This window comes from Pipra filicauda, unplaced genomic scaffold, assembly GCF_003945595.2.
Source record: "Pipra filicauda isolate LSUMZ 115617 unplaced genomic scaffold, ASM394559v2 scaffold303_size993520_pilon, whole genome shotgun sequence".
NCBI lineage: Eukaryota > Metazoa > Chordata > Aves > Passeriformes > Pipridae > Pipra > Pipra filicauda.
In genome coordinates, this window is record NW_024104425.1 from 435,815 (window position 1) to 460,568 (window position 24,754).

Sequence of the window (24,754 nt, forward strand, 5' to 3'; positions counted from 1 at the left end):
TAAGAGAGGAAAGTGGATGTTCAGAGCCAAAAGATGTCAGACTAAGGTCTTTTAAAGAAGTAAAACAGAGCTTCAAAAATCAGCTGTGTCATGAAAGCAGTCACTAGATCTACACAATAGTCTTATTTATCTTTCCAATACATTTTATATTTTTAAACATGCTATATTTACATCTACACTACACATCTTAAGTGTATCTATTGCAGAAGGAATTCTACCTGAAAGTCAGTGTGGTTTCAGAGCCAACAGGAGTACCACAGACATGGTATTTGTCCTCAGACAACTGCAAGAGAAGTGTAGGGAACAGAACAAAGGTCTCTATGTAACCTTTGTCCACCTCACCAAGGCTTTCGATACTGTGAGCAGAAAAGGTCTGTGGCAATTTGTGGAACGTTTAGGTTGTCTCCCTAAATTCCTTAAAATGATCATCTCACTCCATGAGGATCAGCACGGCCAAGTCAGATATGGCAGTGCACTTTCTGAGCCCTTTCTAATAACTCATGGTGTGAAACAAGACTGCATTCTTGCTCCAACCCTTTTCACAGTCTTTTTCAGCATGATGCTCTTTGGGCTGGAAGTCAGCTTAAAGAAGACAGAAGTTCTCCATCAACCTGCACCTCAGGAAGTTTTCTATCATCCCCATATCACCATTGGCCAATCAGAGCTTAAATCAGTCCAGCAACTTAATTACTTAGGTAGCCTCATCTCCTCAGATGGTAATATTGATGGGGAGATAGACAACAGGTTAGCAAAGGCATATAGTGCTTTTGGAAAACTCCACAAAAGAGTATGGCGTGATAAACACTTGAAGAAAAGTACCAAGATCAGTGTTTACAGAGCCATAGTGTTGTCTACTCTCTTATATGGTTCCGAATCAGGAGTCGTCTACTGCCACCACCTGCGTCTCCTAGAACGCTTCCATCAACGCTGCCTCCGTACAATCCTAAACATCCACTGGTCAGATTATGTAACCAATACATCTGTTCTAGAACAAGCAGCAGTCACAAGTATTGAGGCCATGTTGCTGAGAACACAGCTGTGTTGGGCAGGGCACGTCTCCAGGATGAAGGACCACCGCCTCCCTAAGATCCTGCTTTATGGTGAACTTGCCACCGGCTGTCGCAAGAGAGGAGCCCCAAAGAGAAGATAAAAGGACTCCCTGAAACAACATCTCAGCCTTGGCCATATTGATCAACATCACTGGTCTACTCTGGCCTCCAATCGGGAGGTCTGGAGACACACCATCTATAACGCTGCTGCTTCCTTTGAGAAAGCGCGCAGGATCACAACGCAGAAAGAATCGTGCCTTGCAGAATATACCACCTAAGGAGTCTTTCTGCTGTGCCTTTTGCAATCGGACATGTCTATCTCGTATTGGCCTCATAAGCCACCAGCGTGCTTGTAACAAATGTGGATAGAGCCTTCCTCTTAGTCTCCCCTGTCATTAACAGCAGATTTACATGTTGGGTAACGAGAATGAATAATTCTGGTGTTCTCAATAAGACACTTATAAACTATACACAGAGAAAAAACTTTAGATTCCTTTTAAGTTTTACTCTGAATATGTAAAACAGGAAAGGATAGACATTAATAGATGTAAAGCCAGAAGAGTCAGATAAGCTAAAGCAAATCAGCAGAGTTCTGAAAACTCCCTGAGAGGTAAATGTGGGAGCTGTATGCCTTAATAAAATGAGACATGGTAGGCTGGTAGGAAGTGGAAAGCAGGAGAAAAAAGTGGTAGTTTGGTTTGTATGCACCTGGATTTGAGGTCAGACTTTCATGGAAAAACACTGCAAATAGGAAACGCTCCCACTATGTCTCCGAAACTTTGCTACTTTTTAAATATACAGTCAGTGATGTAAAATATCTCTCTGGTTTGAGTACTGGGCTAATAGTCCCAGAAAGTCAAGGAGTTTGTACTTCACTTAAAAAATTAAAAGTTTGATACAGGTGGGTGAAAGTAATTTTTGGAGTTCATGAGCAGATGGAGCTATCTAAAGTATTTTATAAGCCAAGTTTAAGGGCATATTTTAAAACACGTCTTTCAGTTGAGAATTTTACTAATTATTTACTTAGAAAGCCATACACATTGATACATTTATGCTTCTTAATAAAAAACAGCATCTTTAAGTTAACCATGTAATATATAACTATTCTTGATGAAACTCCATCAAAATTCTTCCTTATTTATATGGACAAAATATATTCTGTACTGTAAATTAAACTAGAAAGTGAAATAATAAGAAATATTAATATACTCATAAATATCACCCTGCATTGGGAACATTTTGTTCCATTTTTAAAGCAACCAGAACTTCAATACTGATATTACATTTTTCTTTGAAATATCAGGTAGAATGTTTTAATAGTCTTTTGGCTTTTCATGCAATTGCTGCATGCCAAAATAATAGAAGAATTTCCAGCACAAGAATTTCAATAGTATTATTATTTCTTGTGGAAATCAAGACCTGAGAAAAAATTGTTGACTTGAACTACTGTAGATGACAGTTTGCTTGGAGTTACTACAAGTATGGTACAACATCAGACATTAGCCCTTGCTTATTGTTCTAGAGTTTATCTGCTTCAAATTAAATATTATGCCAGTATGTTTAAAATGTGTTCTTTTTATTTTTTTGTTGCTTACTTCTCTATCCTTTCATTACAATTACTACAGTTGAATATTCCAAGTGGAGTGAAACTGGTGTTCTCATGTAATTCAGCTTGCTAACTTCTTAGGTGACAGATCCTTGTAGTCCTTACAACACATCTTCTGCTGGTGCGGCCTCACCTTGAGAACTGTGTGCAATTTTGGGAACCATAATATGAGACGGATATAAAGCTATAGATCCAAAGAAGGGCCACAAAGAGGTGAAAGGGTCTAGAGTAGAAGACGTATGAGGAGCAGCTGAGGTTGTTTGGCTTGTTCACCCTGTAGGAGACTGAGGTCTTATCACAGTCTACAGCTCCTTTGTGAGTGGAAGAGGAGGGGCAAGCATCGAGCTCTTCTCACAGGTTACCAGTAGTAGGACCCAAGGGAATGGCATGAAGCTGTGTCAGATGAGGTTTAGGTTGGATTTTAGGAAAAAAGTTCTTCATCCAGAAGGTGGTTGGGCACTGGAACACTCTCCCAGGGAAGTGGTCACAGCACTGCAGCACCAAGACTGACAGAGTTCAAAAAGCTTTGGGACAATGTGCTTATGAGGGTGGTCCTGTGCAGAGACTGGACTTGAACTCGATGATCCTTGTGGGTCCCTTCCAACTCAGAACATTCTATGATTCTAATGGAGTCAGTGTAATTCATGTTTTTTCAAAGAATTTTACTGGCATTGGGAGAGACCTGTATTGGGAGCAAAGTTAAAGAAACAGGCTGTCTAAAACCATTTGCCTTTCACCCTAACTAACGCTATTTGGACAAACCTCCTAAAAGGCATTTTAAACAGCAGGTAAGTTTCTGGGCAACTGCTGAAGAGGATTAGAAAGAGAATTACTTTGGTTGTTATTTTTGCTTTCTGTCAGTTATCACTGAAAATTCTTCTTCAGTAGAAAATTGAATCCTCTGAAAAGTAGCAAGCTGTTCCTTTCTTCTTCATTTGATGAACGTAAGTATTCTGAGTGAATTCCTGCAGCAATACTTAGCAAGTGACTTGTTTTATTCCATTATTTCAGTCCGCGGTCATTGATATTGTGCACTAACAATTTCTCTTTCAGAGGTGACAACTGTAATAACACATAAAGTGCAATGAATAAAGCTTAAAATGGCAGCATCTGTTGCTGAGAAATACACTGCTGTGTAATTCCAATGACACTCCTGTGACATAGGAACCTCCCATGATGATACAAAAATTGCTTTATCTGCTCACCTTTAGTACAAGGATTAGAGCTGTGAAAAAAAATAATTCTTTTTATCTATTTGAGTTTTGAGACTTATGAGATTATCACTGTACTTCAACATGAAATGCCAACAGGAAGTACTGAATGAATTCCTTATTTTACTCCACTTGTGTGCACAGCTTTTGCTTGACCTAATGATTTGGCTTTATCTCAAGTTTTCTTACTTTTGCCTTTCTGATTCTCTTCACCATCCCACTGGGGAAGAGTGAACAAAAAGGTGTGTGGTATTTAGCTGCCCATCAGGGTTAAAACACGTCAACACTGTATTCTAGAGAACAAAAGAATTTAAAAATGTGGATTTGACCAGATAGAAGGATTTAAATTAGGCCATATTAATTATTTTGTTCGCTAGTATAAACATTGTCTTTACTAGGTTGTGAAAGATATTGGAACTTTTATATCCTCTATCTTCTTCTCTGGAATATTAGCTATTGAGGCATCAGAGACTCTTTCTACAGAATACTGATACAAATAACCTATGCAGTTCAATGAAGTATTTTTATATTCATTTCCCATATACCTAAAGATGCTAGCTGATCTGTCTCAACTCAATAAAACAGTGAAAGAGAAAAAATAAACTGTGGATAAATTGGGAATAATCCTAATGAGTCTTGTAAAAGGAAAGTTTGAAGATGAGGAAAAAGTATGTAATTAAGTAGTACTTAAAATTCTAGCTGGTGAGTTTTCTTGGGATTGAGTTCATTTTAGCAGCAGTAAGATTATTTTAATTAAAGGACTTTTCTACCAACTAAATGAAGTGTCTAACATGAACAATCAATCCCTGCTAGTATGATTGCTCTACACACAAGGAAAGATAGTAATAAATTAGAGGAAGCTTATTCAAGAACAATTGGCCTACTGTGCAAAACTTGAGAAATTGCTGATATGGATTGTTTCAGTGTCATAAGACATGTTACTTACTTGCACTATTGTAGATACAAAGGTTTTTATCTACTGTCAGAGAAGGGAAAAATGAAAATAAGGAGCTAACCATAGAAGGAAATTGAAAACACAAAAATAATGACATCTATTCAACAAAAATAACTATATTTATTCATATTTATTATATTTATTACTTTTATGAGTAAATTACCCAAAATGTATTTTACATATAAACAGAAATAAAAAATGTAGTTTAAAATTGCATTTGTGTGTTTATGGCAAGTTTCTACAAGGTTTTTTAAAGAGTATGGAATCAAAATGAAATGGTTATATAACTTTCTTAATCAAAGTTCTGTTTTTCACAGCTGAGAACACTACATCATGCCATATTTTGTGTTCCCTAAGATGTCTATTCCAAACATGATTTAAATGTTAATGCAAAAGCTACAGATGCAGTGTTTATAATTTATAAACACAATTAAGAACAATTAGATGTGAAACTACAATAGTTTTTCTGGTTGCAGATGCTATTTCATTCAGAGTCAAGTAAACATGCCAAAATTGCTACTGCATTGTCCTTCCCTTCTGAAACACATAAATGAAACAATAAACAAGTATAAATGGAAATTTTTATGGATCAAGACTGAAGAACTAACTGATTATTTAAAAATAGAAAAAGTAAAAAAAAAGTCAATTGCTATATAAAGAACCTCTTACAATGAGATGCCACAAAAGAAAGAATCTTGAATTCAGTCATAACTCAGTGTTTAGTAAGGTTTAATTGTATTAATTGCATACATTTATTGCCATATATTGTAGCCTGCTAAACTTTTGTTTTATGACCACTTTGTACACTAGAGACCTTAAATTACCTTGAAAGCCTTGAGTTATTGTAGTGAAACATTACTTTTATTATCAAATCCATAATTTTAGGTGTTACATCAATAAAAAGCTCTCAAGTTTAGATTGAAAAAATAAAATCCTAAAGATGATAAGGCAGAAGTGAAAAGAAAGGTTGATAGTTACAACTCTGGGGTATTATTCTATTTCTTTTTCAATGGCAGTATATTAAAAGTCTCTTTGTGTATTACTGTAATTTCTTTAGATTAAATTAATTTTCAATCTTTGAGTAATAAATATTAAGTATCTATATTTCAGTTGGTTATTTTTTAAATTCTCTTAATATTTTTGGTACTTACTTAAATTGATGTACATATGACTAATTTCTGTCTCCTTAATGTTACCTAAAACTGCAGTGAATCACATTCAATGCTTCTCTTTCAGTTCCCTCTCTAACCAAAGATCGGTGAAGGATTTTAGAATCCAACTCAAATGAGCTTCTATTTAAAGAGTAAGGATGGAGGAAAACTCAGAAATTGTTTTCTTTACCAGCTAAAAAACAATGTGATTAATATAAGCTATTTTTTTAGTCTTCTTTTCTGTCTAAGTAAAAGAGAAACATTCCTGAAGAACTTGTGTCAATGACTAACAAGTATCTCATAGAAGTGGTCTTATTCCCCCTCTGAAAAACTTACTGATGATTCATAGAGCCTTGAAGACTTGTTTACCGGTCTCACATTCTTTTAGTCAAGTAAAGTGAATCAGCTAATCCCACACCAAATGAAATTGCGTAAATCATTGGTGGTCCATCAAGGAATTAAAATAGGAAGTGGAGTTCATCTCCCAGAAAAATAAATAAAGATATCCAAGCAAATACAGGCTGACACGAACTAACAAACTTCCTGGACTACAGTACTTTCATTAACTAGATCTCCAGGAACTACAATGAGAAAGCAGACATCTAGCTCACGTGCAAACTTTTATGTGTAGACATACACTTAGTCTCTTAAATTGAAGCTGAAGCTTATTCTAGCTTATTCTGTAACCTTAATTTAAAGATTCAAAACTAATTTGCAAATTCTGTTTAGATTTTGTAGGCATCACAGCAGAGGGCAGAAAATGCAAACACTTCTATATCCCTTACTTTTTAAAATCCATCATTCTTATACTTTCATTTAAAAGGAAATGAAACTACAAACTTCTACACGTTTTGTATATGCCTTACCTGTGAAATCATGAGGACACAAACACTGAAACAAAGGTTGTTCTCTCCGTTGGCTCATATCCATGCAAGTTGCTCCATCAGAACAACTATTTGGGTAAACTAAACATGCATTTTCAGCAAATTGGCAAAATTCTCCTGTCCATCCAGGTGCACAGAGGCACTAGATATAACAAACACACAAACACAGAGAAAACACAAAATGAAAATGCAATGTGAAAGTTTGTTGAATTTTCTTTGGGTCATAAAGGTGTGGTAGTAAAACAATGCAGAATTATTCTTTATATCTACATTTGCAGATGATAAAACAGTTAACAAAGGCAAAACTCATCTACCATGTCTGTTGAAAAAGTGTGGGAAGAGAGGACATGTGAGTTGGAGGAAATGGCAAGATAATTACTTGCTGTAATGGATAGAGCTGCCTGCAAGAACAGAAGAACTGAAAGTGCAGAAAGGATTTTAAAGGGCTGGAGATGAGGGAGAAATCAGCCAGTGGTGCTAACAAAGCCTGCAAGACAAACATAGTGGCCAACTAATAATCAGAAAATGTAGTACAAGGTTTCTGCTGGACATTCTGACCCTATCTATTAACTAAAATAAATAAAAATAATTTCTACAGAAGAAAGGGAAAGAATTGAAGCTTATATTAGCTTCTCAAGAGTCCTGTGATACCTATACATTACAAGTGTCCTGGTAAAATATAACTAGTAGTTTGTCCTGAATCCAATTACAAGGGTAGTATAGCCAACAGTAGCATAAAAGTATTTTAGAACACCATGGTAGTTCAACCAGTCACAATGAATATGGATTTTAGATGAGTATGTGTACAATGTGACCATCAAGGGGAGAGAGATGCATTGTAGTGACTCATACAAATAACAAAAAAGTTGCAAAAGAACAAGATTACCATAAGGCATAGAAAATCAGCAGAACATATTGCTGACTACAGAAGAAGAATTACTGCCAGGATACAAAATGCCCCAAGGCAAGTAATACCAGGAGACCATCCTTTTTTTTAAGGGCAGGGTAGGGCGGTGGGAGGTAAAATAGCATAAAGCATCAAGTACAAAGTGATAGAATGGAGACAAAGGAAGATAATCTCATGTCAGTAATGACTTCTCGCATCAAAGAGCTCATGAGACAGATTACCTTGACTCTGGGAGCTAAGAACCACTAGGGACCACAGTTAGTGCTGTTAGCACTAACTAGAAGGCATCATCTCCATGGTATTGTGTGACCACATATAATTTAAAATATATTACAGAATAGTAGTATGTAGGTGTACTGAGAATGTCTAACAATCTGTAAAAACTATTAACATTAAGTATGCTGTTTATCAATTAACTCACTGAAGTTTGGTTTAAAGTTTAAAATTCACCTAACCTATCACTCTTCTAAACATTTGCATTACAGTGATCTCTTCCCTATCTGATAAATATGTTTTATAAAAATGAATAGTATTTAGGTGTCCAAGTGAAGGTTTTAAGAGAACTGCAGTGATGGGAATTCCGTACTGCGAATCTCCACGTTCAGCTGTTGAAACAACAGATAACTAAAGTGGACTGTCATCTCCCGAGTGACCGAGGTATAAGAGGAGCATGATAGCCAACAGAATTAGTGAATTTACCTTCCCAGGACCTGGAAGAGAACATAGTGTTCTATGTTCTCCAGCATTTGCATATTCATTAGTACTTATTTTCCAAATTCCTATCCATGCGTTGCTCTGTTGTGACAACATCCATTATTTTACTAGAAGCTACTCTACTCTTTATCATGTTCTGGTTACATTAATCCACTCCCTCATTTTCCCTAGATGCATCCTGTCAAGCCCTTTGGATATATATAAGTACTGGGTTTTTTTGCCTAAGTAGTTCCTAGTTTGGTATTCCTCTATCATTGACAATATTTCTTTCCTTCAAATTTTACCACTAGGGTATAGGGACCTGGGAAACTTGAAAACAGATATTGCAAGTAAAAACCAGAGCAAAGACATTGAATATCAGCCACTTAATTCAGTAGTGGGCTTATATTACCCTTGGTCTCATATTTTTCTGCTGCTGCTGTATAAATGGGATTTATAGGATAGTTTCTCCTTTATGATTGCTGTTCATGAGGACATATTTGTAAAATTCTCATTGACTAGACTCAAACTTTTATCTACCTAGTCACTAAGCATTACTATTTATTGGTTAAAACTGTTTAACCAGTATTTTCTTTCTTTACACATTTTAAATCCATTCTGCAAGAAACAACTTCTTCAAATAAGTTCACTGAAGTTTAACCCTATTCCTAGTGAATACATATTACCTTAAAAAATTATGTTCTCAGAGATGGAATTAGTGTTAAAACTACATTTACTTTTCATCTAGCAAAGTGGTTTTTTTGCACCTGGGGTGAAACATACTGCTGGCAAGACAGCATTCAGGAATTGAATCACTATTTCCAGACTATACCAGAATTGTTTTGAGGATAATTGAAGGACAAGTCTTAGGGATGCTTAAGCCAGTACTTTCCACAAACGCTAAGCAATTTTTTAAAGATTAATTGTAATCATCTCAACAGCATACTGGTACAATAACCTGGATTTTTTTCCTTCTCAGTTTTCAATTGCCTGGTAAGATGACTTTCAAAATTAAGACATACATGTGTTTAGGCTACTTGGTCACTTTTAAAGTACATGGAGAAAATCCCAATTCAACCCAAAATTTAAGCATCAAACTGGGTATGAATGTTTTCAATTTTTGTTTTGCCTTCCATATTCTCTTATATTGTTTATTTCTTTGCTCAGATTTTCTTCTTTTCCCACTCCCTTCTCCCTGCCACCCCATTCCCTAAATACAGTCTGACTGTTGTGCATATCCTTGTAGCTGTTTATTTTTTCAATTTTTCCTGTAGATATTTTCAAAATTATGAACTGGAGTGACTGGTTTATGACAAAGAGTTTAAAGAACCCAGAACATGCTGTTTGGCAAAATGACAAAAAAAAAATAGTATTTTAATTTTTCTGCATTGATGGAGCCATGAGAATTGTTAAAATAAAGAAAATAAAATCCTTAGCTTAATACCAGAAAAAAATTATGCTTATTTTTTTTTGTATGTAAAGTACATTCCTAAGTAAAGTTCTGGAAGTCACTCACACTGGGAAGATAACTGCAAGAAACATATGGAAGTTTAGTTCATAGCTAGCAAACCTGTTCCTTCTTAGTGAACTGGAGTAAAGGACTCATTTGGGGAGAACTTTTTAATCACTTCCTTCTTCCAATTGAAATATATGTCTTTCTATGAAAGGGAAAGTTATGATATTTTTTCTTCAAACTGTGTAAAAAAATGAAAATTAGGAAATTCTATAGCTGTCAATAAATTATGCTATGCCTGTAATCGCTAAAGTCTTTAAAATTTATGATATTAAATCATTAGCCTACAATACACCAGGGAACATGAGTGACTTTTAACTTAAAAAGGGAAAATTACTTGGTCCTACTTACTGTATCTGTCAAATTTGCAGATGACTGAAGCTAAGTAGTGCAGTTGACACACCTGAAGGATGGGATGGCATTATGAGGTACCTGAACAAGCTCGAGAAGTGAGCCCATGGGAACCCAGAGTAAGGTTCAACAAGGCCAAATGCAAGGTCCTGCATCCTGGTTGGGTGAACCCCTCGTATTAACATGGGCTGGGGGTAAAGAAATTAAGAACAGCCCCCAACAGAGTTGGAGGTAGTGGTGGATGAAAAGCTGGACATGAGCCAGCAATGTGCACCTGCAGCCCAGAAGGTTAACTATATCCTGGGCTCCATGAAAAGCGGTGTGGCCAGCAAGCCAAGGGGAGGATTCTGCCTCCCTACTCCACTCTGGTAAGACCCCACCTGGAGTATTACATCCAGCTCTGGGGTCCTCATTACAAGAAATACATGGACCTATTGGAGTGGATCCAGAGGAGGGCCACAGAAGGATGGAGCAGCTTTCCTATAAAGACAGACTGAGAGAGTTGGCATTGTTTGGCCTGGAGAGGAAAAGATTCTGGGGAGATCTTCCTGTGGCCCTTCATTACTTAAAGGGGACTTATAAGAAGGATGGGGACAAACCTTTTAGCAGGGTCTCTAGCAATAGGAGAAGGGATAATGTTTTTAAACTAAAAGAGGGCAGATTCAGATTAGATAGAAGGAATAAATTTTTCACAATGAGAATGGTGAAACACTGGGATAAGTTACCCAGAGAGCTGGTAGATTCCCCATCCCTGGAAACACTGAAGGTCAGGTTGGATATGGCTCTGAGCAAGCTGATATGGAAGATGACTGCAACAGAGTAGAACTAAATAACCTTTAAAGGTCCCTTCTAACCCAATACATTCTATGATACTATGATCTCCAATATGATATGTTGATTCATATGAAACCCTGATTTCAGGTAAAACAATTAGGAGTCTGGGCAGAAAAATGGCATAGCTTGAATTAATTGGGTTTTTTTACTAGATTTAGTAAATTTACTAATTTTATATTCTTTCATTTCTCAGGTGGACATATGGGGTAAATCAGAAACTACAATTCTATCTGTGCACATGTCATATAGGGATAGAGAAGTTAAATTTTGTGTACTTTGGGCAGGTGCCACCTCTCTTTACATATGACTTTATAAAATAATGAAACTTTATTAATATTTAATTATAACTTAGAAAGGCAAATTAAGAATGTGCATTTTTGAAGTTTTGGTAGTAAATGAAGAAACGGCAGATACCAAAGGATGAAAAATAATCAGCAAGAAGCTGCAGTATGTACTAGAAACTTACTCTACAGTACAGGAAACAGATGCTGAAGACATGTGTGTGGAAAATGTGTGTTTGATCTTACTGACATTAATAAATGGGCTAAAAAAATATTATAAGTCATGTCCCTCAGAAATACACAGTGCTGAGTTGGCTAACTGAATTTTTATGGAATCTTTCTACAGACATTCTCCATATCTCAAGGGGCCAGCTCCTTATTAGATAGGAAAGTCAGTAAAGAAGAGATTTGGGGAATTCCTGTATTTTTGAAAAAGTGGTTTAAACTTGACACGACTTGATTTTAGCTTCTTCTCAGAAGTTTCATTTAAAAATTAAACAGAATATGTTTATTGGTTTTATCTGGTGTGTTTTACTGTCTATTTATATTTAATTACATGCTATTCTAGTGTATAAATTAAGATACATTGCATATAGATATATGTGAATTATGTGATCAGAGTTTTAATTAAATATTTTTCATTTGAATTAATTCTAAAAAGCAGTACATTGCAGGATATTTAGTTTATTACATGAAGATTTCTACTGTTTATTAACTTCTGTACAGCTAAGGGATAATTAACAGCACATATGAAATGTGCTTAGAGTGCTTTGATACTGTTTGTTTCAATAGCATAAGAAAAGCAGGACAAGGTGGTTTTGATAAAGTTCAAATTAAACACTGAAGAAGCAAAGACTCTATGGGACATTTCAAAATTTATGTGAACTCATCTGTAGAATTACTGCTACTTTGTGAAAGAAAATTGACTAATTAACTACTGTAAAACTAGCCCCTAATGGAAGTATCTGACTTTGAACTTCTGCTGTTTTGAACACTCAGCTGGAAGGACAAACATGAGAGAGACATCAATAGAATTAATGATAGTGGCAAAGTGGCTTCACAGAGATGAGACTATAATGCTCATATAGTCCATGGGGAGAAACAGTAGGAGAGACTGTAGCTTTTTTAAAAAGGAAAATGACAATAATCTGTTTTATATGTTGTACATAAGTATAAAAGTTGCATCTGAGAACAGCAGATTTTGCGGTGCCAATTTTCATCACTTCTAGAATTGCTAGTAGAGCTGTTATAAATATTCATAACAATTTTATCACTCAAACCAACTGCTTTAATATATAGTATGTCGAATATATTAAATGTTTGTTTCCCTATGCCTTTTTTATACTCAGAAAAAAAATGGTCATTGATACAGTGTAGAGGGTTTTAAAAAAGCCCTACTGGCTTTTTTTTTTTAAAAAAAATGAATTTGTTAAAAAAGTTGATTTTTTCTCTCAGTTGTTTTTTCTCAGCTATCCTTCCTTTGAATTCTGGATATGTCATCTAGAATTTATTTCTCCTTTCATACAATAAACACAAATGGCTTTTCTAAGAATAAGTTGGAGGCCTTCTTAGGGCTATGAGATCTAAGCAGTATGATGTAGCTCCATTTTGGAGATTATTGTTAATTCTGCATAGAGATGCTTTACTTCTGGGTTATAAATTCAGATAGGCTTCTGGGGATCAAGTATCATCAAAAAGCATTAGGACTGAGAGTGACTCCTCAGTAAAGAACTTACAAAGGAGAGCAGGGGCAGCAGACTTTCCACAAAGGCTGGCATAAGCTGTACCGCAGGCCTGTGGGGCTTGGCACTGCTCACCACTCTTCTGAAAAGAAGCAGATTGATTCCCAGCCTGACAGCTGGCTGATGAGTCTGGTTGTGCACCCACAAGGGCAAACCTCATCTGGTAGGGATGAAACTTGGGGCTCTGTCTGTCTGATTGTAATTTCTGCACAAGTTCTGTTGAATGAGGGCCACATACCAGCTTGACATGGGGAAAAAACACAGGAGAAAGAGAAGTTCCCTCCTCTCTCCTCCTTCCTTCATCCCTCCAGAAGAAACATATTAGCTTTGGTGAAGACAATTTTTTATGCTAGTATACAAGTCTCTTCTGCTTTGCTAGAGAACACAGTAATCTTGGGGCAGAACATATTTGCTTGTTTTTTAAACAAACTGTAGCAGTGTGACCCATAGTGTTACTGATTATTCATTTATATTCATAATTTTATTTTATCAACCATATATCATCCTGATGCACACTGTTGTTGAAATATCTTAGATCATCATAAAACTCCAAATATAAAATCTATGACTTTGATATATGGATGTGAGGAAAAAGATCAAAAGAGTACAATATGAACAGCCACAGAGCCATCTGCAGGGCAAGATTTTAGATACCAATCTTTTCTGTTATATTATTTTTTTTATCCTGTTATAGTCAATCATACTATTTGATAAACACTATTAAATGTATGTCCATATAAGAAAGTAAAAATTTGGTGACCAGAGAACAATTTTCTGAAAGGAATGAATCTGGGTACCTGTTCTCATTAATCAGTGTTCCCCAGGCAAATTACTTGTAGAATTTAAGACTTTTACTTCTTTTTGGTTAGCTTCACTGTCCCTTAACAGCACAATCTACTTCCATTGTACTGTATGAACACTGGCCATAAATCAGCAGCAATTCCTGTTCCTCTTTTGGAAGGCACCGGGACATCCATTGAGAATGATTCCAACATAAAATTTCACATTCAAGCGTCAGTACAGCTTCTCAAATAAATTTCAAATACTTGCTTTGGATGACCAACAGTAAGTGTAATGGTAAAACCCAGAATGATAATACCGATTATTTTCTCTTTCTTTAATGCTGCTCTAGTGTGTATTTGCTTGCCAGCACAGCTCTGCTTTTCAGGCAATATGTATAATCTGTTTAGATCTCGTCTCAAGTGCAGTGCTGGCAAATGGAAATGGACCTTACAAATGACATTGCTTTCACTTCATCTTTCAGCTTCAGTTTTTGTGTCTATATAATTCAATTCCTTTGTTAGCTGTAAGCACATACCCTTGCACAAATCAGTCGTTTTGTTTTTCAGGAGGATGGGAGAAAAACATATCAACAAAATAGACTTGGGTACACTATGCAGACCATGTAAGCTGGAAGATAGCTGCTCTAACATAGTAAGGAGCTGATAGGCCAAAAAAAGATGTCCATGAATGAGCATTTTTACCCCCTGCAAGAAGTGGAAGGTATTTTTAATCTGCGTGTCCTTCCATAAGAAGTGTATGGCAGAGCAGAAATAGGAGAGTGTGTAGGGCTGCACCTTCTTCTCCCTCAATTAAACTTCTGTAGGTAATCATAACTGGCCGGTGAATTATGTAAACTTCTGCAATTTGGTGGTTTCTCTCTAGAAAACAAGGACACCTAGTATGCCAGAAAGATGACAGTCTTCATACCCACAACTTTAACACCATTGTGTTTTAGAAACCGTATTCCTTCCTAGGCTTCCAAAAGCCAGTAAATTACAACTCTTTTATACTCAGAATTTACACTAACTTAGTTTAATATATTTTTTAAGTATCTTTGTTTTGGCTGGTTGATTTTTGGTTTGATTTTTGGTTCTTTTTTTTACTTTAATACTAATGATTCAGGAAAAAACAGGGAATCTTAAGCAGGGATAATTTCTTTTAACATGATCTAAGCTACTTGCTATGGATAAATGGATAGTGATAGTTAGATACTTGATCCACCTTTGGGACCCATAGGAAAGCTTTAGATCCCCAAGAGATTTCTTGTTTGTATGCCCTCTTTATCGGCTTTTACTGCCCAGTCTTGTGCTAGAGGCTCTGCTGGAGCCATTTTAAATCACTGGGAGAACTCTAATCAAATCATTCCCCCAGGTGGTTAGCACCACATGGCAGCAGTATGATTAGCATGAAACAAAAAAACCCTCTTTCTCCTCTGTCACTTGTCCTTTGGGAATTGTTCATCTTTTCTCTGTCTTCAGGTAAAGATAAGGGTAACAGATACCTATAGCCATAAATTGCTTTAGCCAATCAGATTGAAAGCACTGAGAAAATAGTATTGACTGTAAAACAAGAATACTGATTTTTCACTTATAAAATCTATTTAAGAAAAATAAGTCTCCATGAGAATAGAAAAGTCTATTGAAAAGTGCAGATTTTTAAAAAGTATTTTTAAGAAGTTATCATCCTGTCAGAATACTGTAGAGTAATATTTTTATTGAATAGACTGTTAAAACCCGAAATTGGTTCACGCTTCAGTGTATTTGTATAAGTATGGTTTATGTTAAACCTGTTTTAATTTAATTTTTTTTCTTAAAACAGTGACCTCTGTCTTCTAATACTGAGTAGGTGCAGTTGTTTATTATGAGGTTGACAAACCAGCATAGCATTCATTAAAATCTTTCCTATGGTATGAATATAAAAAAAGGAAAGCACTATATTTTCTTCAGAACTTTAGCAGTAATTATATAGATTTTTAAAAGTGACTCCAACATTGTAGCTGCAAAACAGGAGAAATTCAGTAGCAGAGTTCTTGCAATAATTGATAAATCAATAGTAAAAAATAGAATTTTATATAGCAGCATTTTTTGACAGCGGAAGATCCATTATGTTCAAATATTGTATTTATCACCTGTTAAAATCATATGTCCAAATGATATCCATATCCAGATTTCTTAAACTGAGTTAAGGCTGCAATCTTATCTTTCTGTGCTTTAGAAACTATCTAACAAAGTAAATGTCATATCTTTGACCTTCTACGGAGCCCAAATAAAGTGGAGGATTTTTTATATTTTCACTATTCATGGCAACTCTGGGAATATAATCCCTTTCCTAACCTTTTAATATCAGTGGAATGAGTCTGCTCCATTGACTACTAGAAGCAATCCACAAAAAGGCCTTCAGCCTTCTGTGGGAATTATGGGGTTTGGATTCCACAGTAGCAGATCCTCATGAAATTTAATGTTTGATGAAGTTATTCACTAGGACAGGACAGATGTGACCTGGCATTGATCTGATGGGAAACTGCTGATACACAGCATTACATCATATTACCTAAAATTTTTTTGAAAATGCCTCTGGTATAATCAATAGTGCATGGAAGAAGCAGCTGCTCAGAACCATGCACAATATAGCTGCCTATGATAACCCTTCACTGACAGTCACAGAAGTATGACTACTTACAAATGCTTCTATATACACAAGTGCTTCATTTTTTTAACTACAGGGATTGTCTTTCTGTCTTCATCAATGGTGTGGTGTCAAGTTCTAATATCCACTTCGAGCTGAAAGTTGTCTTCTTTGTCATTGATTATCAGGAACAGTCATATTCTTTTTTCTGTGTAACTCATATTCTTTTTTCTATGCAGATAGCATTGTATTTTCCTCTCCTAGAACACTTGTTTTTTTTTCCTAAGTAGTGCAGCCTACGAAGAAATACTGATCACATTTGTGTATTATCAATTACACTACCATTTTCTGTGGTCATCCGCACACATAGAAGAAGAAGGGGGGCTCTGGAAACTACAGGCCTGTCAGTCTCACTTCAATGCCTAGTAAAATCATGGAAAAGATTAGTCTGGGAAGTATTGAAAAACACCTGGAGAACAACGTAGTAATTGATCACAACTAGCACGGCTTCATGAGGGAGAAGTCCTGCTTGTCAAACCTGATTTCCTGCTACGACAGAGTATCCACCCACCTAGGAAAGACAGTAGATGTAATCTTTTTGGATTTTAGCAAAGCTTTTGATACCATCTCTCAAAGTATCCTTCTGGACAAAATGTCCAGTGTACAGCTGAATTACCATGTTATGTGATAGGTGAGCAACTGGATCACAGGTTGGGTACAAACAGTTATAGTGAATGGGGTTACATCAGACTGGTGGCCTGTCACTGGGCTCCATCCTCAGCCCAGTTTTCTTCAACATCTTCATAGATGACTTGGATGTGGGACTGGAAGGAATACTAAGTAAGTTTGCTGACGACGCAAAACTTGGAGGAGCTGTTGACTCCCTTGAGGGCAGGAAGGCCCTGCAGAGGGACCTCGACAAATTAGAGAGGTGGACAATCACCAACCACGTGAAGTTTAACAAGGAAAAGTGCCGAATTCTGCACCTGGGATGGGACAACCTTGTTTGTGTTCATAGACTGCAGAATAAGAGGCTGGAAAGCAGTGCCACGGAAAGGGACCTGGGGGTTCTGGTTGATGGCAAGTTGATATGAGTCAGCAGCGCCCTGGCACCCAGGAGGGCCAACTGTGTCCTGGGGGGTTGCCATCAGGCAAAGCATCACCAGCTGGTCGAGGGAGGTGATTGTCCCTCTCTGCTCTGCACTGGGCCGGTCTCACCTTGAATATTGTGGCAGTTTTGGGAACCGCAAACACAAAAAAGAAGTTAAGGCATTAGAGAACATCCATCCAAAGGTGGGCCCTAAGGAAAGTGAAGGGTCTGGAGGAAAAGCCATATGAAGAGTGGCTGAGGTAACTTAGTTTGTTCAGTCCAGAGGAGAGGAGACTGAAGGGAGACCTCATTAGGGTCTTCAACATCCTCGTGAGGGGAAGAGAGGCAAGTACCGATCTCTTTACTCTTATGACCAGTAGCAGAACTTGAAGAAATGTCAGGAAGCTGAGTTGGGGGAGGTTCAGGTTGGACATGAGGAAAAATTTTTTCACCCAGAGGGTGACTGAGCGCTTGAACAAGCTCCCCAGGAAAGTGATCACAGAACCAAACCTTTCTGAGTTCAAGAAGCATTTGGACAATGCTCTCAGGTACATGGTGTGACTCTTGGGGTGTCCTGCACAAGACCAGGAGCTGGACTCAATGGGTACTTTCCAACTCTGCATATTCTACGATTCTATGATTTATCTGGGTCATGGCAATCCAAGACAGAGCTACAGTCTGGGTGGAGAAGTGATTGAGAGCAGCCCTGCAGAGAAAGACTCCAGGGTGGTGGTTGATGAAAAACTAGACATGTGCGAGCTCACAGCCCATAAAGCCAAGTGTGTCCCGGGCTGCAGCAAAAGAAATGTGGCCAGCAGGTCAAAGGAAGTGATTCTCTCCCTCTACTCTGCTCTCATGAGACCCCACCTGGACTACTGTGTACACTTCTGGTGCCCCCAACTTGAAGCAAGTCCAGAGGAGGCCACAAAGTTGATAAGAGGATGGAGCACCTCCTCTGCAAACACAGGCTGAGAAAGCTGGGACTGTTCAGCCTGGAGAAGGTTGCATGGAGACCTCATTAGCAACCTCCCAGTATGTGAAGTCCTACAGGGAAGGCAGAGAGGGACTTTTCATCAGGAACTGTAGTGATAAGACAAAGAAGAATGGATATAAATTGAAAGAGAGGAAAGGTTAGATATTTAGGTTAGATATTAGGAAGAATGCTTTTACTGTGAGGATGGTGAGACGTTGGAACAGGTTGCCCAGGAAAGTTGTGGATTCTCCAACCCTAGTAGTGTTCAAAGCCAGGCTGGATATGGCCTTGAGCAACCTGGTCTAGTGGGAGGTGTCCCTGTCCGTGTCTGGGGCTGTTGGGGCTAGATGACCTTTAAGGTCCCCTGCAACCCTTAACATTCTGATTCTGTGATTTCAACAGAGTTTCATATTTCCTACTATGGTAAAGTACTTCAAATAATTAGTACAAAACCACATTGCCATGAGGTTCATTAAAATATAGGGGATAATAATTCTCAATTTATAATTATTTTCCTCTTTGACTATTCACTCATATTTTAGTTAATTTAATATGGTCTAAGGTTCTAAGGTCTTTTGCAACTTCATCCGGGCAGTTGACCATAACAGACACATCTAAATACAGAAACTGGAATATCTTCTCTTTCATACAAGAAATATTTAGAGAAACTGCCTGGACCTTGAATGCATCAATAGACTCTAATTGGCTTGACCAGCCTATAATTATCTTTCTCTGCAATGCTTCCTTGGTGACCTCTTTCTCTCCTCTCGCATGTTTAAATGCTGGTGTTCAAGCTGAGCTCTGATGTGGCCCAGCACTATCATCTTGGATCATCCTACTGTGAAAACAGGACTCATCTCTGAGATGTCCACAATTTCATTCATTTACCCATGAGCTCATTTACCCATGAGCTGCATTTAAGCTCAGGCCTTTGAACTAGTTCTTTTCCAGGGCTGATTTTTTCAGTATGCATGGATCCAGCTTTGTGTCTTGATGATTTAGATCTGCTGAACAAGCTACCCAGCTTGACCACAAACCTGCTTCATCACTACATACTTGTCTGGTGATCTGAAGTCTGATGGACTTCTGGGATTGTGTCCTTAGTTGATGAGGTCACCATCACCACTAGCTTTGCTGTCGCCTTTGGTTCCAGCTCTCTTTCCCTTAAAAAAAGGACTACTCTTCCTATTCCATGAGGTAAGGAATAACAGCAGTCCTAATACATTTTGTCTGAACACCCAAACAGATAAGTGGATATGACTAGATAAATGGCCCTAAGTGACCCTGCTTATGCAGGGTGGTGGACAAGGTGACCTCCAGAGGTCCTTTCAGACCTCAATCATTCTGTGATCATCAACTGTTATTCACAGAACAAGTAGTGGTTGAGCAAACTGCTGATGGAGAAACTATTATTTCCTCTCTTTTTACAAGCTATGGCCAGAAGAATCTTGCTACACGATGGATCTTGCTTAACATTTTCAGGAACTATTCTGAGAGTTAAAACTAGCAGATTTTTTTTTTTCAAATTGTCAGTTTGAATGAACCTCCTACACTACAGTTTCATCATAAAACTTTTAAGATTGTACTAAGTTTAAACGTGTTTATGTAAGTAATTTGATTCTGGTTAAAAAAATGGCAACAGATGTTCTTAATTCAAGTAATGTATTTTTAAAGGCTGAAACACAGCTGTGATTATAATCTTTGTGGGTAATGGCACTGGACCACAATCAGTTATATATTCTTTTCATTATAAAAATATCCTTCAGTTATCTTACTTAATACAGTACTAAACACGGTCTCAGTAGAAAAGTAATAAAAAAAAATCTATATTACCCAAGCGAATTGTCCTCGTGTTATCGATTTAAATAAAAAAAACCTACAAAAGTATGCTCCTCTTGTCTCTTAGAGTAATGAATGCTTTTCAAGTTCTGCTTGTCGGAAGCTTTTATACTTTGGAACACTGAATAAGTTTAACATGTATTAAATTACTTACAGTGAATCCTCCAATTATATTAAGACACAATCCTTCATTCAGACAGTTGATGCTGAGCAGGCCGCAGTAGTCAATTACTTCCTCACAGTTCTTTCCAGTGAATCCTGGCATGCAGCTGCAAATGCACAAGTGTATTTTAGAGGACTTGCATTTTAAAAGTTAATTGTATTTAATTATGTTCCATAATTCTATTAAATAATGTTCTTGCAGTAACAAAACAGATCTCATATGTTATTTAAAATACACAGAATATGTTTTCAAGGAATTAAAAATCAGTTGCATGATTCTGAATAATTTTGCTTTCCCATAAAATATTAATTTCATAGACTAAAGCATTTTCATATCAATATAATCTTCCAGAAAAAAAACAACCAGAATGAGGTATTATTAATAAACAGCTATAAACAAAGTAACAAGGTTTTGGGAAACTGTTAGAAAGAATAGGTCAATTAAAGCACCAAAGAGGAAAAATTAGAAATATGATGATAAGTGAGTTTTAAAGTAAATAACATCAATCATTGCTAATGATTTAATGGTAATAAATAATGACATGCTTAGTTAAGTATGGAACAATGTAGAGAGAGCAATGCATAGTTGGTTTTGTGTTTGTTTTATTGTAATTCAGTATTTTCTTTAAAGAAGAAAACTAGCATTTTATTTTTGTGATGGTTTGTTAGCTCCATGTGATGGCAATGGAGCTGCGGGTAACTCTTCTATGGTAAAAGGAACTACAGAAACTTATTCTGTTTCATGTCAATGTTTATTATTAGTAGGAGAATATCCTTTTCTTATGTAGCCCTCCAGTGTTTAGAAAAAATCCCGTATACACAAATAAAAAAGAAAAAAAGATGATATTTAAATTGATAGTAAACAAGTTTTATTCAAAAGTAATAATGGAACAATGTAGAAAAATATTTGAATATTTATATCCTGATAGATAAAAATCCCTGTCAAACTCTATATGTTTTTACTGACATACATAGCATGTTCCTCTGTCTAAAGACTCTTTCTGGTATCGTGTAAAGAAAAGATTTAAGAAGAGAAAGGAAGTGGCCAGCAATATGAAAATTTGTGTTTGTGAAGGAATCCAAAAGGGATAGATTGGATGTTTCCTCTTAGCTTTTTCCAAAGGGTACTTTGTCAAATGACTCGGTCCAGAAGCTGGAAATCATGAACATGAAATAGATTTGCTTCTGTTTCTCCTATGTTCTTGTTCCTAATAAATATGAGTTTCAGACATGTTGCTCATGTTTTCCCATTAAAAAAAAACCAATTCCATCCCTGGTTTCAAAATGTATCAAGTCTCTCAGAGTTATGCAGTATACAAAAGTAAAGGATATATTTTCAATAGCAATTAGCTAGGCAACAACATTCGATAGAAAGTGCCTGAGTTGACCATACTGTCTAAATCAGCTAACGAGATCTATCAGCGGGTATAGCTCTGCCTCTGAGGAATGCACAGACACATCTAGCATGTCCAGAGGCTGCAGTCACTAATTAACCTTAGTTAAATATTAAACAGGTTGGATTTAATAAGAAATCGCTGGAGACCATCCACATAATTTCACACATAGGACCATTTGGACAGAGGTAGATAAATATAGGAAAAACTTCTCTAAATAGTTGTATGTTTTGAGGCTGGTCACAATCACAGAAGGACACTCTATGCAAGTAGCAATGGACTGTATAATCCTCACCCTCCTCTTGAAAAAGGTGTTGTGTGCAATTATATTGCTGCTATTTCAAGTACTTGGCTTCAAAGTTCTTGCAAAGTCTATTCTTAACAGATTTCCAGTTCATGTACTGTAGCTAAAAGGAGTTTTTCATAATAGTTATCTGCTTTTAGTTCTGTATGTTCAGGGATATCAGATAGCTACATTCTGATTTTTCCCTCTAAACAAAAGTACTCATATCAACAGATAGCATATCTATTGTCCTTTATACTATAGCATAATTTATCCATACATTAAATTTACATATAAAAGGAACATAAAACAATAATAACAAAGTTTTTTAATCTTTTGTTATAATTTAATTTTTAAAAAACATCTAAACCAAAAACAGAGCAATTATTACATTTGTTTTACTGATTTGTTTTTACTTATGATCTGAAGAGGTGAAAGAGTTCCTAGGTTTTTTTTGCTTTAATCTATTTAGCTAGTCTATGACTGTTTCATTAAAGAGATAATCTAGTAAGGAAATGTTAGAAGCTGGATTTTCTAATTTTTATACTTGTTCATTTTTCCTATTTATGTTTTTATTATTTTTTTTGCAATAAATATACCAATGTTAGGGAAGGTAAAAGTAAACTAAGAGCAAAAAAAGTTGACAGTAAAGTTACAGAGACAACATTAACAGAACAAATTTTCTCAGAACACCCTTTCACATTTTTGTGACTTTTAATTGTCCTAAAGAATGTGGAAAATAGAAGAAGACATAAAAAAATCAATCACAGTTTATTGTGATGGATATCCTTGTTCACCGGCTATTTGAATTCAGCTTAATTTTTTACATTTAAGAAAAAATGTTACTATTATATCCTTAGCATAAAGCTGCATATGATATCAAGACTGAAAGGGTGGAATTACGATACATGATAGTCATACATCATAACTGAAGTGGAGAAAATTAAACTGAGTCAGTCTCCTTATATGTTTAGAGTGGAAAACAACTGGTTTTCCAAAGAAGGAAGGATGTATAGATAAAAGCTGAGATTGTGGTGGATATAAGAAGAATGTAGCTTGGGCATGAGGAAAACCACATAAGATAGGGGGAAGCAAAAAAAACACATAATGAAGTAAAAAGGTCAAAACAGCTATTATTTGAACTTGTATCTGCATGTGAGATAAATGCCATTATGTTTATTTATAATGTTAAAATACTATAAAAGTGGATCACGTAGCAATATTGCATATAGTATTACACTGTATTGTTGTAGTAGTATTACGCTGAATGAAACACATGTAGTTTATTGTGAGGTAATTGGACAGAGACACAACATACAGTATTTGACAATGATTGCCAAAAGTGAAACAAATCTTCACTTAAGACTTTGAATTAGCTAATTATTCAATCTGCATTGTACACAGGGCCAGGATATTTTTTAATATTTTTGTTTTGTTTTGTTTTTGCTAATAAAGGCAATCTACATCTTGATATTAATTATTCATGATATGCATATTTTAAATGTAAATGTCAAAACATAATTTCCTACTTATTCATGCACCAGCATACTGTGTGAAAGACTCACTATATAATAATAAATTATTAGCTTATATCTTGGTTTAAAGAATTGGAAAATGAATGGCAACACTGTTGTTCTGTGCTATACATATCTATATGGGAAGATCTAACTTGTATGTGTGCTTGTATGTGTTCGTTTATATGTATTTCTGTATTTAGGAATAAGTATGAATAAAATGTTAAGTATTTTCTTCTTTGGGAGAATTGTAAACATAGTTCTACTTATATTTTTATTTCCAGACTTCTCAATTTGATTTCTGCTGATGGACTGTAAGTTTGTGCTCTGTACATCTTTTTTTGCAGTTTCTAAGTTCATTTATAATGTGATGTCAGGCTTTTGTGTATTGCAGCTTTCAATTTTCTGCTTTCATGAATATCCTAAAATTTGAATGTTGTTTACCGCACTTCAGTAATGCTTAGCAGAAGCTACTCAGGCAGCCAGATAAAAGCCAAGAAAGAGGGAAGAGGACAAATTGTACTCCTTAGTGACATAAAAAAAAAAAAATCTAAAAACTTATTTAAAGTGAAATTAAATTATACACTGGGTCTCTTCTGTTACTTTCAAATGGATATTTTTTAGCATGGTCTTTCTGAATAAAAGAGTTTTTCATATGCTGCTTGAAGGATCAACCTAAGGTCTACTAATGCATGTCTGTGAACTAGAAATTAAATAGGTTGTCTTATCTTTTCAGAAAAAACAGTGACACCTGTAGTATAACTGTCTCACTTATCATCAGTTTGTCAGGATTTATATGTTTCATCTTACAGTATTAATAACAGAATGATTTTTAGCCCCTTCAATACTTTAAATCTTTCTGTATCACTTCAAGAGTTTTCAAGAAGACTAATACAATAAAGCACCAAAAATAA

At 36.0% G+C, this 24,754-nt stretch overlaps 1 protein-coding gene across 1 annotated transcript in view; it reads right to left on the reverse strand.

The window, feature by feature from the left end:
- Positions 1-24,754, reverse strand: part of LOC113982944 (protein eyes shut homolog) — a gene marked incomplete at its 3' end in the record, with an annotated part of 505,234 nt that overhangs the window by 427,311 nt on the left and 53,169 nt on the right. Inside the window, exons 6-7 of the mRNA XM_039383315.1 lie at positions 20,642-20,756; positions 6,839-6,998 (exon numbers count right to left, since the gene is read on the reverse strand). Coding sequence (XP_039239249.1) covers positions 6,839-6,998; positions 20,642-20,756 — 275 coding nt within the window. The remainder of the gene's footprint in view (positions 1-6,838; positions 6,999-20,641; positions 20,757-24,754) is intronic.